Raw genomic sequence first — 17,783 nt, forward strand, 5'->3', positions numbered from 1 at the left:
AGGGGGGGGGGATAACATTTTCTTTAAAAAAAGAAAGTCTGCTACACACCTTTATCCCAGCACTTAGAAGGCAGAGGCAGGTGGATCTCTGAGTTCAAGGCCAGCCTGGTCTACTGGTCTATAGAGTTCCAGGACAGCCCAAGCTACACAGAGAAACCCTGTCTTGAAAAACAAAACAAAAGTCTGATTGAGATTGATCCCTGGGAGCCACATGGTAAGAGAGAATCTATTCCACAGATTGTCCTCTGACCCCCATACTCACACCATGGCACAACATGACATTATGTACACACACACACACACACACACACACACACACACACAAATAAAGTGATAAAAAGAAATTTCTTCATCTAAACCCTTTTAATCTTGTTACTTAGCATGAAAAATATGAAACTCATCACATCTCTGAATTACTTGTATAAAATATTTATTTTATGAGATGCCCAAAGGGAAAAGCTTCTACTCACTGATAACCATCACTGTAGCCCTATGTAAAAGGAAAGCAATGGGGTAATTTAACCTTGGAGCCGGTCTCAAACACCTCCCACAAATGAAGGCATAAATAAAATAAATGCTATTATCAAATTAAAATGAGAACTATGCTCATCAAGGCTGCTTTGAAAGGACAGGAGCTTTCTCTAACAGGAGCACCCCATCATCAGACAAGCTTCCCTCAACTTGAGCCACAAAGCCAGCCGGAGGGGATGGCGCATCAGTTTCAACTGCAGTGAGGTTCAGACTGTGAGAGCAAAAAACCCCTCAGTCCCACAGAATTCCCCTCAGTCCCACGGATTCCCCAAAAATCTTCCCACCACTGTGAAATCTCTGTGCACACTCACTGGATGACAAAAAGCAAATACAGACACTTGACACATAATTCGCCAATCAGTTGAGAGAGAGCCTGAAGTTTTGGTAAGGCCTTTTTTTGTATGTGTATATCTGTGATGTGGGAGACAGGACCCAGGGCCTCATGAAAGCTAGGCTCTATCACTAAGCTCCACTCCCAGCTGGCCTCCCACCTTCCTTCCTTTCATTTTTTTTGTTTTTAGAATTACAGTCATTAATTTATATTTTTACTTTGTGTAAGTGTTGGTCATGTGCCATGTAGAGGCCAGAGAGTCTGTCCTCTCCTTCCACTATCTGGGTTTCTAGAAATTAAGCTCAGGTTGTCAGGCTTGGGGGAAAGTGCCTTTACCCACTCAGCCATATCGCCAGGTCATTGTGCCCTCCTGCTTTCCCTTCTAAATAGAAGAGAAGAAGTCAGAATGGGGAAAAAAAAATTTTTGTTTTGTTTCTTTTGTTTCTAGAGGTGGGTATGTTTGTTTTGGTTTGGGGTTGTCCTTTTTTTTTTTTTAAGAAAGAGAAAGAGAAAAGTGTGTGTGTGTGTGTGTGTGAGAGAGAGAGAGAGAGAAAGAGAGAAGAATTAAAGAAAAGAGAGATACCAGCAAATGTTTAAACTTGTGAATACACAAATGTCCAAACAGGACATTAAACATTAGTTTTCTGGTTTGGTTTGGTTTGGTTTTTGTTTGTTTCTCTGTTTGCTTGCTTGCTTTTGTTTTGGTTTTTCCAGGGTTTCTCTTGTGCATTCTTGGCTGACCTGGACTCTCTTTGTAGACCAGGCTGCCCTTGAAGTCACAGAGACCCGCCTGCTGGAATTACAGGTGTGTGCCACCACACCCAGCTTTTTTGACAAAAACAAAAACCCTTCATTTGAATGTGTTTTGTTTGGGGAGTCTGTAAACTCCACAACCAAGGAAATTAAAACTACGTAATTAACAATATTTACAGTATACCACTTTAAAGCCCTTGCTGGCTCTCAAGAGTTTTACCAGACTGTTTCTTTCTATGATACAAAGATGTCAGAATCAGATATTGTCAGATTCGATCTGATGATCAAGCTAAATTCATGTTAAGCAGAAAACAAAACCTAAATTCCCCTGAAATAAATTTTGAAAAATGTTACAAGATTTCTGAGAATAGTGCATCCTGTTTCGTACAGACTGAAGGGCTAGCCACCCACAATGAAACCTGTTTTAGATGTTTCCTGGCAATATTTTAAATGTACTGAGTTTTATGGAGTTTGGGCCATAAACCTGTTACACAAAGTTATTTCTTTATATATTTTTTTTCCATTTAAACATCTTATAAATCCAGTTGTCTGCTGTTGGAACTCCTTCGGTATTATTAAGTTTCACAGAAGGAAACAATACACCGAGTTTGTTTCTGTTGGCTCTGGCGCTCACTTCCAGCGGTGAGCATGTCCGTGAGGGGTCCTCAAAAGGGCCGTCAGGAGAGGATTTATCCCCATCTCCATGATAAAAATCTTCAGGTTTTCATCCCTTCCTTCACTCTCCCTGCATCATTGCTGGCAGATGGCCTCCTCCAGATCAAACGAGGAAGAAATGCCCTACTGTTTCTCCTAACGAGGAGGTACGTCATCGAGTTTCTGAACGGGGACCGTGTCTGCTCCATCCCAGGTGCCTCACATCTGGAGCTAATCCTGCACTGAGCACCACCACAAAGCAGGGAGGGGCCTTTGCCCGGCTTCCTCCCAACCAAGCTGTAGGAGCTCCATCAGAGCCTGTGGCAGCTGTTAGTCTTGAGGTGAAGAGGAGGAGGTTTGAAGGACAGAACGAAAGGCCTAGCTCGGGACATCAAACACCATGACAGAGCTCATTTTCCCCAAAACTGTAGAAACTGCCGTCCCTATCTGTTCAGTCGTACCTGAAGAACATTATCCTTCCCTGGCACGCTTTCAAGCACAATGAGGCAGCTGTAGACACAGAGATCCTATCCCATTGTTGCTTGTGAGTCTGAGAAGTGAGCCAAGAGCTGTGATACCGATACTGATGTCAAGGATACCGCTGACTCAACACAACCATCATTCTTCTGTGGCCAGTCATCCTGGACATCAGGAAGGTGGCAAATGGCACATCCCACCGGTAGTGATGAAGGCAGATGCTCCAAGCAATCCCATGACCGTGGCAAATACCACTGAATTCTGAGCCAGCCGTTAATACCCAGGACCATGGCCCTAGAGTTTACCAAGACTCACAGGCAGGAAGTTTACTTCCTTTCACCCTTGTTCCCCAGCAGTGCAACACTGAAGAAAGAGCCAAGGAACCTAAGCCACGAAACAGCAGAGTGGGAATATGTGTGAATTCATACGCTTTACTGTGGCTAAAGATGAAACATTTGAAAATGACCTCCAATAATTCTTGTGTTGCTACAGAATTTCTCAGGTATAATTAACTCTCAGATTAGACGATTTTTGACATTTTTTTCCTTCCACATCTTCTTTTTGGGGGGCTTAGAGACAATTGTCATGCCATATAAGTAAACGCTGGCATCTTTGCAAATTTTCAGTATTTTGAAACCATTTGGCATTAACCCCTAGAAGCGTCTAATATTGGCAAGCCACAGATGGGACTACCGAGGTGACATGGCTGAAGAAGATTCAGGAAGACAAGGAGTCCATTAGCAACACTGTGATTGAAGAGGTGGGTGGAAGGCGGCCTCCCAGTTCTCCTTAGAGGAAAGTTTCTCCTTTCCCCATTTTCTTGTGTGGTATCTAATCTTTGAGTCCTCATTTCCTCAGCCATCTGATAACTATAAAATTCTAAACAAAGTGTCATCTTTCTAGCAACAAATCAATGAACAGAGAGTCCTCATCAACCTACAGATGCTTCCAAAAGTGCCTGCTGATTATTTTCAAGTGTCTAACCCACAAGCCATGTGGAATGTTCTTTGGAAGCCTTCTTTATTCCAGGAGGAGAGAGGCTGTGTGTGTGTGTGTGTGTGTGTCCATGTGTTTCAAAAGAAGACAGAGAAGTGATAGGAGGGGGTCTGCAGAGATAGCTCCTTGGTTGAGAGCACTGGCTGTCCTTCCAGAAGACCCAGGTTTGATTCCCAGCATCCACATTAACAGCCTACAACTGTGTGTGACTCCAATTCCAGGAGACCCAATGCCTCCTTCTAACTGCTGTGAGCACCAGGCACACATGTGGCCCACAGACAGACATGCAGGCAAAATACACAGACACAGAAAAAAAATTTTTTTAAGGAAGTAATATGAAGTCAACAGTGGGGTGGCCACAAATTATCTTTTCACTGCCCATTTAATGTCGAAGCTTGGGTCTTTCCTAATGCCATGATAAGTGTATGTATACATGTGTGTATTTATCTACGCAAATTGACAAAACCGTATTTGCATTCCATATCACATATTTTACATCAACAGAACAACCCTGTTCCCTATTATATTCAGGGCTTCCCTCTCTCTTTAATAGAATTTAAAATTCCACCTTTATTCTCTCTACGATCCTTATGGTAATGCAGAGGCAAACTCACGAAAATAAAGAAAATCTATGGGTCGTTAGCCAAGCCTCCAAGTACGTTGCTGAGACTAAACATATCTGCTAATGAAGTAACGACATGCAAGCGTTTGATTTCAACACTTCACAGCCTACCAAAATTTAGATATTCCCACTTTTACAAAAAAAAAGAAAAAAAAAGTAACCCTCTTCAGCATTCTGCTTGTTTCAATTATTCAGGGCAACCCAGGCTGATAATTACACAGTCCCCAGTTGCTGAGTAAAAGTGATGCTTAATTAGCCAGCAGGAAAGGTCGATTAAGATCCAGCAGGGGCACCTCATGAAGGTCTTTCCCACTCCTGCAGGGAGCAGGCTCCGGCTGTGCCCTTCCAAAGGATAGAATTCCCCGTGTCTAAGAGGTTTCTACCCGGTTTTGGAAGTAGAAGCTCAGAATGAGCCGCCACGCAGGTCAGATCCCGGCCCTAACCCTGTGGAGGCTCTCTCAGAATTCTCTGTTCAGGCGTCCTGAATCGGGATACCACAAAGGGCAGAGGAAACGTTCTAGGGTCGATGCTCACTCAGCCGTTACCTATATGTAAAGCCGGTCAGGAAATGGATCGTAAAGGAAATTTTGATTTCTCCTTCCCCTAAGGAAGCATGTGCTCCCAGCTTCTATCTGCTGCTCACATTCGAAAAACGTGCAAATGAGATTAGAGCCGCTCATCTTAAAAACTTAATGAGCACAATGTTCCTCCTCAGTCTGGGGCTAATGTATACCAGTACGGTCAAAGAATCGACTAGCCAGGCCTGATGATTCTAACTTTACTACTTGCAGAAGGGAACGTGAAAGCAAAGTCAGCGCCAAAAACATGAAAATCCTCTTCTGCTCCCTAACCCTCCTCGTTAGTTACCTAAACAAGCATAAATGTCTCAATTTCACCATTATGCGTCTGTCATTTGTTAGCCACAAAGGTGGTCACTAAGATAAAGGCCCTGAAACCGAAATCAGCCTGATTATTTTAAGGTAGTTACCAAAGCCTGTTTATGCTGGTGTCCACAGCTACTTCCAAATCAATTCATAAATTTCTGCCAAGTGTGAAAACCTGTGGCAGCTGCCACTGGCCTCAGCTTATATTCCGGTAAGGGAGGTTTTCTACTGAAAAAGCGTGATGAGGCTGGCTGATACGAACCTGGATTTGATTTGCTGGAAGCCCCGGAGAATATGGTCTCTCTGGTCCTGCGCCCCGGCACTGAGGTTCTCATTCCGCAAGCCTTCTGCCAGGAAGTCTTCAGTATCTAAAGGAAAAGAAAGAGGTGGTCAGCAGAAGAGTGGTGAGAGAGGGGAAAGGACAATCATGAAAGCTTGGGAAGTGGATGTTGTTTCTCTTGCAAACGTTACATCAACGGACTAAAAGAGTCACACACTTAATAACCGAGATGCTAAATTTTTATTAGTTACAGCTCGCCATCATACAGAATAACTAAGGTTTCATGCATCCCTATAAATGACAAGTTCTAAAAATTCTGAGGCCTCGCTGTGAATTTAGAAATCTGGTGCATACATTAACCACAAGAGATAACTGTTTTTGAAACCATTTTTTAAAGCAATGCTTACATGCTTGATGGCCTACTGATGGCAGAGGACGGGTTGTCAATTTCACAAACTTATCTGTGACTGTCACAGAAGGTCACAGACCAATAAGAGTAGACGAGAAGTCCCGGTAATTGCAGCTGAAATAAAAAATAGAGCTCAACCGCAAAAATCAAGAACAAAAAAGGGCAGGCATTCAGAGGAGAAACATTAATTAGCAGATACATCATCAATGAAGATGACAGGGCAACCAAGTGAAGGAGCCCACACGGCAGAGAAAAATGCGTCCAAGAGAGGGAAATTGCGATTAATGTGAATGTACGTTATAAAACAGGAACATGATGGAAACACAACAAAGCAAATCTTGTTATGGTGAAGGAAGAAGTTTGAAGGTACGAAAAATTTCGAAGACAAAATACATCGATAGCCATTACAATTGCCAGACATATGAGTTACATGTCTTGTTCTCCATAATATGTTTATCATCCCTAAAAAAAAGACATAAATAATATAGTTAAAAGTCTCTGCCTCAAAAAAAAAAAAAAAGAAATTGTACCCACAATATGAAACCGCGTCACCGAAATAATGCAATGTACTTACACAGCTGGGTCATGTAAGCACATGTAAACATTTGTTTTGCCCTCAGCCTATTCAGTAATAGCAAACAAAACAGCGCTAGGTAACCATCACCGGGGACTCTGGTGAGACACAACACCCTGGAGACTCAAGTGTTCGAAAAGACCCACCATCAGCAGCTGACCCGGAATCACACAGATGATAGGTGTCACCTGATGGGTTCCTGGGGGGGAGGGGGGGTTGAATTTAAAGAATGAGAAGATGGGAAGTTGAATTAACAGGCAAAAAAAAAAAAAATCAAGTGGCATCTGAATCGCCATCAATGCAGCCGTGTCATGTGAATAGGAGGGACAAGACCATACAACTTTCTTAAGAGCTGCAGAAAAAGCATTTGGCGAAATGCAGTGGTGCCTCGTGATAAAAAAAAAAACAAAAACAAAAACCTCTCAACATAGCTAGGAAAAGAAGGAAACGCCCTTGGCCTGAGAAACAGCTCCCACTTACACCCAAACGCTCGGGGCAGGAAGTGTGTCTCACCAGCACAGCCTGCTAGGTAAGTGTGAGACCCAACACAGCAAACAAAATGGTTTTTTTTCTCTTTTTTTTTTTTTTTTTTTATTCTACAGCTACCCCTGTACTTATTGGTGAAGGACTGAATGCGTCCCTCCCTGTTCTAAAGATCACCAACAATTGTCTTAGTGATACCAGCCAGGGAAATTAGACAAGACAGCGAAGTTTAAACACCCGTATTGGAAAGAGTAAAGTAAAACTCTTTAGTTGCACCTGGCATGATCTTGCAAACCCTAAGGTTCGCTGAGAATCCGCTAGGATCAACAGGAGGCCAACATCGCTTATTAAGGTATAATGCCAGTATACAAGAATCAGCTGTATTTGGACTTTGACCTTTGGATACGGATGTTTGTTTTTTTTCTGTGCTTGGAATCAAACCCAAGGTCTTGCAGGTGCTGGGCGAGATTCCTATCCCCGAGCCACAGCACCAGGGTCAACAAACTGTATCAGCAGTGAATGATTCAAAAATGAAGTTAAGAAACTTCTATTTAAAATATAATTTAATTTCTGAAGAAATTAAGAGTTTGCGAGGGTTAGGGGAGATGGTTCCCTAGGCACCATCTTGTCACAGAAGCACAAACACCTGCTCTTGATCCCCAGAACCAATGTAGAAAGCTGGGTGGGATGGCCTGTTCTTGTAAGCCCAAGGCTGGGCGTGTAAACACCAAAAGATCCCCGGGACTTGCTGGTGAGCCAGTCTAGCCTAACTAGTGAGCTTTGGGACACTGAGAGGCTTGTTGAAAAGACAGAGAAGAATTGGGGAAGGAGGGAGACTTTTAAGAGACAAAGATAGTTTTAAATATTTTTTTAATTAATTTTGCTGATGGGCACGTGTGCAAGTGCCTGTGGAGGCCAGAGGTGTCCTGGCCTCTCTGGAGCTGGAGTCATGGGAGGTTGTGCACCACCCGATGTAACTGTGGGAAATAACTCAGTCCTATACTGAGCCCTCTCTCCAGCTCTGTAACGAGATACTTTATAAAGCTGGTTTCAAGTAGGTCTGACTTTTTTTTTAATTATTATTATTTGTGTGTTTACCCCTTTAAAAGGCTATTATCAAAACTGGGCACCATAAAAGAAAATGCCATTTAAAAGCTCAATGAGACAGTTGCTGACAATAAATAAATAAATAAATAAATAAATAAATAAATAAATGAAGTAAATTCCCAGGCCAACATATGGCTCCGTGGAATAATGCGTGCTTAGCATACACAAGACCCTGAGTTCAATCCTCAGAACAGGACAAGACAAAGAAGAGCAAATCTAGGCACATTACAGTCAAACTGCTGAAAAGCAAAGATAAAGAGGAAATTCTCAAAGCAGCCAGGGAAAATGACCCATCACATACAGGAGAACAATGATGGGAATGAGACTTGAATTTTCATCAAGAAATAGTGGCGGAAAGAAAAGACACCGGGAATGACATGTTAAAGTGCTGAAAGGAGAAAAAAATTTTTTTAAAAAAGCCCTGGTCAACTCCAAATTCTATATCCAGTGACAGCGACCATCAAAAGATGAAGGCAGAAGAAAGACAATTTTGAGACCAATGAAAACTGAAAACTGTTTGCTGGGAAAGCTGTGTAAAAGGGAACCGGAGGCAGCCCGCTCGGTGGAGACAAGCGACTCTAGAAACAGCCCCACAGAAGTGCTGCGGTGCCGAAAACACGGGGCCTCATGCTTAATTTTCTCAAAAGACAACGGGCAGTCTCATGCACAGGTGACAATGATCCTCTGCGCAGTTTACTGCATGCAGACAAGCAGAGATTTGTCTCAAAAAAAAAAACAGTATCACAACAGCACAGAGGGCGAGGGAAGCGGTCAACGAAAACCTGACGGTGATCCAACATTTACTCTACACGGATCGCGAAGAGTTAAACCGCAAAGTAGACTCGCTGGAGCTGCCTTGACAGGCCACATCAGGAATTCTAGTTTTTAAATTAACTTCATTTAAAAGGAAATGAAGTGAGCGCTAAAAAGCCTTTGCTTAGGGTTTTACAGGCCAGGGTAACCAAAAAGTGGAAAACAAATAGCATAAGCTTGAGCAACTAACACTCAGAATGCTTGAGAAAGCTGGATGGAAATGACATTTTAGGCTTCCTTTAAAATAGACACGCATACGGGGATGGGGGGATAGGATGAGGGAGGGAGGGCCGGAGGCTGCAAAGAAAGAGGAGAGAGAGAGAGAGAATATGGAGTCATCCCACACAGAGGGGATGCTGGGCTTCCCAGAAGTCATCAGTGGCCAAGTAAAAAGCTCAGTGGCAGGTATGGATTATCTCCCATTGAGCTGTTGGATGGGGGGGGGGGGGTGTCCCAAAGACCTTCAAGACAGGGCAACCTGTTCTTGTTTGCTCAGGGTTGCCCATGGGAACTTGACGGTAAGACTGTACTGTTGAAGACATCATACACTTTGACCACGGGGTTTGGAGAAATCAAGCTGGTGCCATCCTGGAAGCTTCCTCGTTTGCTGGCCAACTTTCACAGGATCAGCATTTTTACCAACCGTGAAGCCTGAAAGGCAGGATGTGTCTGTGGTGCAACAGTGGCATGAATGTTATCGGGGTAACCAACCACTTTTTAATTGGATTTAAGTCCTGTTCTGTAGGAGGAAACTCACGCCTGGTACAAAAATCTGACCAAAAAACCTATGGCAAGGCAGCATCAGAAGGCCTTGGGGTGAATCTACCATAATTTTAGTAAATGGACATATGCCTTCTGTATATATCTCTGTGTCCATAGATGGAACACAGCTCTCAGACCTCATCAGAGCAGCTTTTTTTTTTTTTTTTTTTTTTTTTTTTTTGTACAGACAACATCAGTTTATGAAGAGACTCACACACAACCAGTCAAAGTGTAGAAACAGGTGTCTCTGGAATTCTTGGAAGTAAAATAAAATAACCATTTGTATCACACTGCCCTCCCCACAACACTCAGAAAACATTGTGGAAAAGAGGACAAAAAGACTACAAGAGCCATAGGGTGAAACAGTGTCTTCTGAACTTGCCCCCAGGAGCTCACAACATAAGACCAAGCCAGTCAATATTCCAGCATGGATGAGGAGGGGCAGACCAACACCAACCCCTATTGGCTTCTGAGGGAAGAAGAGTCCATTTCCTTTAGGCGTGTGGTCCCTGGTGGACTAGCTGTGATCCAGTGGACGGCCCCACACCCATTAGTGTTTAGGTAGCACGAATTGGACTCAGTGGGTTAAGAGGGTAGAAGTTGAATGGGATATAGCAGGGATCTTAGAGAGGCTGGAGAGGGAAAGGGGGAGAAAATATGAGCAAAATATATCGCATGAAGTAGGAGATTCTCAAATGAATAAAAATATCATATTAAAACCCCCCAGACTCAATTATATGCTGTCTACAAGAAACACACTTTAAGGTTAAAAACACAGGTAGGCTGAAAGTGAAAGAATGGGAAACAATGGAAAACACAGACCGAAAGCATAAGGAAGACAGAATTGCTTTATCAATGCCAGGCAAAGCCTACTTCAAGAAAGGGGAAAATGCCAGAGATAAAGAGGGCTCTTTCAAAACAACAAAGGGGCCGTGTCACTGGGAGGCATAACAACTACAAAAGAGTGTGAGTCCAGGAACTGGGCTTCCAAGTGCCTGAGGACAACTGACCTTTACAGAGCAACACTTCTCATCTCTCTCTCTCTCTCTCTCTCTCCCCTTCAGCGCTGGAGGTAAACCTAGCACTGTGGGCTCTACGCAAAGGCTCTGCTGCAGAACCATATCCCTTGCCCTATTAAGTCCTGATCAAAATCTTAAAATAGGGCTGGAGAGCTGGCTCAGAGCTTAAGAGCATCTGGTTGTGGTTCTTCCAAAGGTTCTGAGTTCAATTCCTAGCAACCACATGGTGGCTCACAACTATTTATAGTGAGATCTGGTGCCCTCTTCTGGCATGCAGGCAGAACATTATATAAATAATAAATAAATACATTCTTTTAAAAAAATTTTTTAAAATAGAGGCTGGAGAGATGGCTCAGTGAGAGAAGGGCTTACTGTTCAAACATGAGGACCTGACGTCAAAGTCCAGCACCCAAGTAAAATCTGGGCACAGCAATGCAGCCTAATAAACCCAGAGCTGAGTGTGAGGGCCAGAGCCGGTGAATCCTAGAGGCTTGCTGGCCAGCTAGTCTAGCCAATTCATGAACTCCAAGGTCAGTGAAAGATCCTGTCTCAAAAGATAAGGTGGTGAATAATAGAAAAAGATATGGAGCATGACTTCACACATACACACTCTCTCTCTCTCTCTCTAATATATGTGGGTGGACACACAATCACATACATCAATATATGTGGGTGAGTACACACACACACACAACATAGACACAAACTGAAATGCCTTTAGAAACTATTCATAACTGCCAAAGAGTGGAAGCAACCAGGATGCCCCTTAATTTGGATCAACAAATTATGCCACAGCCATACACTGGCATCTTATTCGGTGTTACAAAGAAATGGAGTCTAGCCAGAGAGCCCAGGGCGCAAAGGCACCTGGGCCCCGAGTCTGACAATCTACGTCCAATCCCCAGGACGCACACATGGTGGAAGGGGAGACCTGACTCCGACAAGTCATTCTCTGATCTCCGTACAGGTGCCGCCTCCCACACACGTGCACATGGACACAGACACAGACACACACACACAGAGACACAGTAAAATAATTTTTTTAAAAATTACATGGTTGGCAAAAGGTTCGCAAGAGTGGGAGGGGAGGCCAAGGTGAAGCCCCGGGCTTGTCAGCACTGACTACATAGAGCCTGACCCCATAAGGCAGGACGCATGATATATGCATTTGTCACAAGCAGCAGGGCCCTACAGCAGAGACTGCATCCTTAATGTCTATGTCTTAGTTAGGGTTACTACTGCTGCCATGATCAAAAGCCATTAGGGAGGAAAGCGTTTCTTCAGCATCTACTTCCATATCGCTGCTCATCATTGAAGGAAGTCAGGTCAGGAACTCAAACAGGGCAGGAACCTGGAGGCAGGAGCTGATGCAGAGGCCGTGGAGGGGTACAGCTTCCTGGCTTGCCCCCCATGGCTTGCTCAGCCGGCTTGCTTTCTTACAGGACTGCCAGGCCAGGGACGGCCCCGCCCACGACGGGCTGGGCCCTCCCCCATCGATCGCTAAGTAAGCTGACTCTCTCGGAGGCATTTTCTCAATTGAGGTTCCTTCCTATTAGATGACGCCGGTCAGCGCAGTCGACAAACATCAAACATCACTTAGGCTGGGAGATCTCAAATGTAGACTGTCAACATAACCCACCTGTCCTACAGACGGTTGGAGTAGCCTCGCAGGAGGGAAGGGAGGAAAGGTGTTGACATGAGTAGCTCCGGAAATGAGGAGTCAATGACCATCCACAGCTTACTACCGGCAGCTTGGTTTCATCATTATAGTTCTCTCTCTCTCTCTCTCTCTCTCCCTCTCTCCTTCTCTCCCTCCCCCTAACCCTCTGTGATATGCACAGAAGTGCATGCTTACATGTATACTAGACAGAGATAGAACTCAGCCCAGCCAGGGCTACAAGGTAAGACCCTGTCTCCCCCCCCCCCCAAAAAAAATGTTTTTTCTGAACAACAAAATAATCTTGAATTATAAACCAGAATATAAGACTTATGTTTAAGTCTGTAAATAATATAAATAATTGAACAAATTAACAAAAGGGAGATAAGAGACAGATCTCTAGCGTAGAATTCAAAAATCATTTCTGTATTCTTTGATACTCTACCCCAGAATAAAGGACACACGCCTTAGGGTGTGGGCTGCACACAGCCACTTTCTTCGCAAAGGCCGCAGAACGGAAAGGGGAACTAGAGAGACTCCGCAGTGGGGGGATCCTGACACCAGCCAGGTGGTCACGGTTCAACATCAGGTGTCATAAATCACACTGACAGCGTGGACCCTCAATGCAGTGTGGCGAAAATGATACTTTTGTGATCTTCCTCCCTCAGACCCGTAGCCCCAGTCTAACCACGAGACTAAACACGCGGCGAGGCTCGTTCTAATAGAGGGTCGTGCCGCCATCCACCTGGCCAGCGCTCCTCAAAAGCGTTACGTTTATCAAAAACAAGGGGAGTGTGGGAGGCAGTCACGGCTGAGAGGAGCCCCAAGAAGGCTTGCCTGTATCCTGGATAGAATCCTGAGGTGGGAAAGAGGCACCAGGAAAGCCACTTAATGGACTGTGGACTTTAGAAGGCAGTGTGATGGTGTAGTTTATCGGTCATGACAGAGGTACCGGCGATGCTAATCTTGGTTATCAACTTGACTGCGTCTGGAGTCAACTAAAACCCAGGCAGTTGGGCATGCCTGAGAGGGACTGTCTTGACCTCATCATTCCAAGTGGGCAGACCCACCCTAAATCAGGATCATTCCAAGTCAGAAGATCCACCGTAAGCCTGGGCCATGCCTTCTGATGGACGCCCACATAAGAGGACATGGAAGAAGGAGGCTTTGGGGTTTTGCCTGTTTGCCCTCACTCTCACGGGCAAGTCCATCTATCCGGCAGCCAAGGGATTCCTTCGTCGGTATTAGAACCTACTTCTTCAGCATTTCAGACCGAAGACCAGCTGAGAAGTCCAGCTTCGTGAACTGAACAACCAACTGCTACTGGACCCTTGGCCTTTCTGTAAGCAAAGTCCGTTGTTGGACCAACGGGACCACAGCGAGTAAACCATTCCAATAAATCCCCTTTGAACAGGAAGAGATCCACTCTACCCAGCTACTCAGAAAGCTGAGGCGGGAGGATGATGGGAGGTGGAAGGCCAGCCTTCGTAATTCAGGGATGCCCTGTCTCAAAATGAAAACACAATAGGGGCTGCGGATGTTACTCAGTGGTAGGACCCTTATCTGACATGCATAGGCCTAGGTTCAAACCCTAGAAGTGTGATGATGATGGTGATAGTGATGATGAAAATAGAGAAACCTTATGGGATGTGATAAATTAAAGTGTTTCTTCTTGTAGAACACACCCATACAGCCACTCATGCACACACAATTTCCCTGCTAAATTCTTCCCCTACCCAGCTTTACTCAGATAAAATCAACAAATAGCCTTACTAAAATCTTGTAAGTAAAATCCCTGCATACTCCATATGCTAAAACATACCAACGGGTTATAATTATGGCCTAGTAAGGCTGCTAACGTTGAGTTGAACCTTTTCTTAAAACCTGTTTTAGTTTTCCTTCAAATTAATTATTGGAAAGGCTTTCTTTCCAATACTTCAGGAGTTAAGTTTCTTTACTTGCAATCCGCATCTACTCAGAGGAATAAAAAGAAACCAAAAAGATGAACCTCTTCCATCCAGAAAGAAAACATCAAGTCGGAAGGAAGGGCTACTTACATGAAGGTTTGTGGTTTTGATACCGTCTTCGCTCTCCAAGCAAAATCCTGATACCGAAACTCGATGAAAACGTCAAGGAAAGAAATTAGAGAAGCTACATTCGATCTTCAGTTGAGAAGGTAGGACTTCTCACCATGAGGACCCGAAGGGACCCAAGCAAGGCTCCTTGAACACACCAGACAGGAAAGAGACTTCAAGCCATCCTGCTTCTCTCTGGTCACCGTTCTTCTAGTAGTTTTTTTTTTTTTTTTTACCATGGAGCAGACAAGCCACTTGGTAGCAAGAGCTCTCTGTGGGGAAGGTAGCTCCGGAGCAGAACGCCTGCCTGGTCTGTACCTAAGGGCCTGGATTTGATACCTGGCACTCAAAAAAGCAAATCCTCTTCCTCTGCAGACATCATGTTCTGTCAGATCGGGATGCCCTGGGGTCCCTGTGACAGCAATATTCGGTGCCAGCATGGAGGATGAGGTCGTCTGCCCACAGCGCGTTCAGCTAGGCAGTGAGCGATACGGTGCAACGTTGACATCCTCACGTGAAAATGATGCCAGACACGAGCCAGAAAGAGACCACCCCCAAAGGCACCTGTTCATCACGTCTCCAGTGAGTTCGGAGGAAGTGAACAGGGCGCACGGGAAGACAGATCTAGCAAAGGGTACATGCTCAGATGCACAGTTAGAATTAAATTACGAGTACCAAAAAAAGGGAAGCCCTGGGAGTAACATTCGAGAATGTCTCCGGAGGCCGGGGATCACGGGTGAGTTACAGAGAATGAGAAGATTGTAAACTTGCAGAGCCAAACAAGGTCAGGAGGGAAGAGAGAAGTGGCAGGCTCCATCTAGAAGGCACAACCATAAATGCGTAGTATTTTATACTAAAAGTAACAGGCCAGGCGGTAAGTAACACACAACGACTTTAAATCTTGTATTTAAAAGGTAAACACAGCTTTGGCGAAGGCGCGAGTTCTCATTAAAATTCACACCTGACCTAAAACAGAAATGCCCGTAGGTTCCAGACATCTGTGCAAGGAAGTCAGAGCAAGGAAAAAAAAAAAAAAGACTGAGGGACAAGGGACTAAAAGGCACATACAACACCGGAAGCAAAATGAGGTCACGGTGTCCCACAAATACCCACAGCAGCCGTAAGGCCACCTGCCAGGAGAGGCCAGGGCCACCCTGGTTCACGGCGGCTGAGAGCTTCTGACGTTTTTTTTTTCCCCCCAAATTCTCTGACCTTGTCCCTTCTCAAGGTTCCTACTTCCTTTCCTTGGAGAATGACATCTTAACGGTCACATTGTTTTTTTCCTAATGACTGAAAGATAAATGTGGCTTCTTTCAGTTTTCTCCATAATGCTCCTGACACACTGGGGGGAAAAAATACTTAAGCCTGCGCCGCTAACAGTTGCAAATGATTTTTGTTGATATATGTTTCTGAAACTCGAAAGTTTGCTTCAATCAACCTTTTATTTGGAGGCAAGATGAATGACCCAGCACTGTTGAAAACAATTCCACCAACCAAATACCAATAAAAGTGTTCCTAGAGGGGATATTGTGGGGAAAGTATTTGAACTACTAAAGCAGAACTCGCATTTCTGAGAAGAATAATGGATAAATTTCTGCCTGTGACTGGCATTACACCCAAGAAAATATTTGAGGTGTTTTTAGTTTGTTTGTTTGTTTGTTTGGGTCTGTAAATTAAAGGATCAACATAGGTTAAGATGTTAATTTTAATTAGTTAATTTAGTTAATTCCATGGGACTTGAATACTGGCTGGTAGTGCCGGCTTCTTCTGGGTTAAGAGGTCCCCCAAAGCATCTACAAATACCATTTAAGCATAACCGATTGTCCCGGCCAGCATGCGGGCCAGGATACTTCTCAGGTTGCACTGAGTTAATCCTTGTTTTCCCTTAACAACCCTCACCTGATTTCTGCCATCATGCCCCTCCCTTCCCCAGGCCCTTCCTCCAATCACCAAACCTCCACATCTGTAAGTCTTTCTTTAAGCCTGAGCCTACTTTATTAGCCAGAGTGCCTTGTGTGGACAACTTTGTATACCGTATTTCTGCTTTCTGATTTCCACTTGCTGGTGTCTGTGGGCATTTGCTTAGGTCACCCCTGTAGCCTGAGAGCCTGTGTCCCCCGCCACCAGATCCACACACTGAAACACAGTCACCCGTGTGGTAGTATGAAAAGGCAGGACCTTTGGAAGGTGACTAACTGTCCGGAGGTCGGAGCCTTTATAAAAAGAGGCCCCAGGGGGCTGACTTGTCCTTTCTACCAAGTCAGGACACAGGAAGTGTCGTCTCTAAGAAGTAGGGGCTAATGAAGTAGCCCCTCACCAGACATCAAATCTGCCTGCATCTTGGTCTTCAAATTCCTAACCTGTAAAATTATCCAAAATAAATATTTGTGGCTTATAAGCTACCCTGCTTATAGCAGTTTGTTAGAGCAGCCGAAATGGCCTGAAACAATTATTAAATGTTGCTCTACCTGCCTTCGAGGGGCCTAGAAGTTATACATTTTATCTGTACAGCTTCGCCCTTATGACTTAAAGAGGGACGGAATCCTGTCCCACCTGTTAACATTATTAATGAGCTGGTATCTGCTGGCTCTTTCTGTCAACGTGAATATTTCAGACCAAGAAAGTTATCATTTGTTGACATTTGTGCATTTATATGGTTTCAAAATCATAAACTATAATATTTTTCCTGCCTCCCTTGTTGATTGCTTACTTTTGTATCATGAGGGTTTTTTTTTTTCTATCTTGAACTCTTTATTTATTTTGTATATTTAATATTTAAATATGTAAACAGATATTTAAACTGTGCTGTCTAATGAAGTAGCCACTAACTACATGTGGCTATTTAGATTTAAATTAAAATAAAACTAGCTGGCAGTGGCGGTGCATTCCTTTAATCCCAGAAGTCAGGGGGTAGAGGCAGGAGGCTCAGGAGCCCAAAGCCAGCCTCAGCTCTCTACTGGGGCCAGTCTGGTCCTACCTCAAAAGAAAGGAAAGGTAGGTTTTTTTTGGGCTAGGAATGTAGCTCAGGTGGCAGAGTGCCTGGCTAGCATGCCTGAAGCGATGGGTTTGGCCCCCAGCACTGTATAAACCCGGTGTGGCTGCACACACCCATAATCCTAACACCCCAGAAGTGGAAGCAGGAAGATGAGAATTTCAAGGTTTGGCAGAACGATTTTTAATAGGAGCCAAGGTTGGGGAGAAATGCTATGAGCCAGCGTCTCCTGGAGAGGACACAGAAGATGTACCACAGACTCACAGGAACACAAGACAAAGCCAACCAAAACTCCAGCCTGGACGGGGGAGGTGCTCACGGGGCTCCACCCCCCCGCCTCCCCTGCCCCCTGGCTGAGGAGCTC

General features: G+C 44.4%; 1 protein-coding gene across 2 annotated transcripts in view; it reads right to left on the reverse strand.

Annotated features, from left to right (window-relative positions):
- Skap1 (src kinase associated phosphoprotein 1) overlaps positions 1 to 17,783 on the reverse strand; it is a 282,046-nt gene that overhangs the window by 251,410 nt on the left and 12,853 nt on the right. For both annotated transcript variants that reach the window (XM_060386869.1, XM_021642009.2), the window contains exon 2: positions 5,511 to 5,616. In XM_060386869.1, coding sequence (XP_060242852.1) covers positions 5,511 to 5,616 — 106 coding nt within the window. The remainder of the gene's footprint in view (positions 1 to 5,510; positions 5,617 to 17,783) is intronic.

Source organism: Meriones unguiculatus, chromosome 7 (assembly GCF_030254825.1).
Source record: "Meriones unguiculatus strain TT.TT164.6M chromosome 7, Bangor_MerUng_6.1, whole genome shotgun sequence".
Taxonomy (NCBI): domain Eukaryota; kingdom Metazoa; phylum Chordata; class Mammalia; order Rodentia; family Muridae; genus Meriones; species Meriones unguiculatus.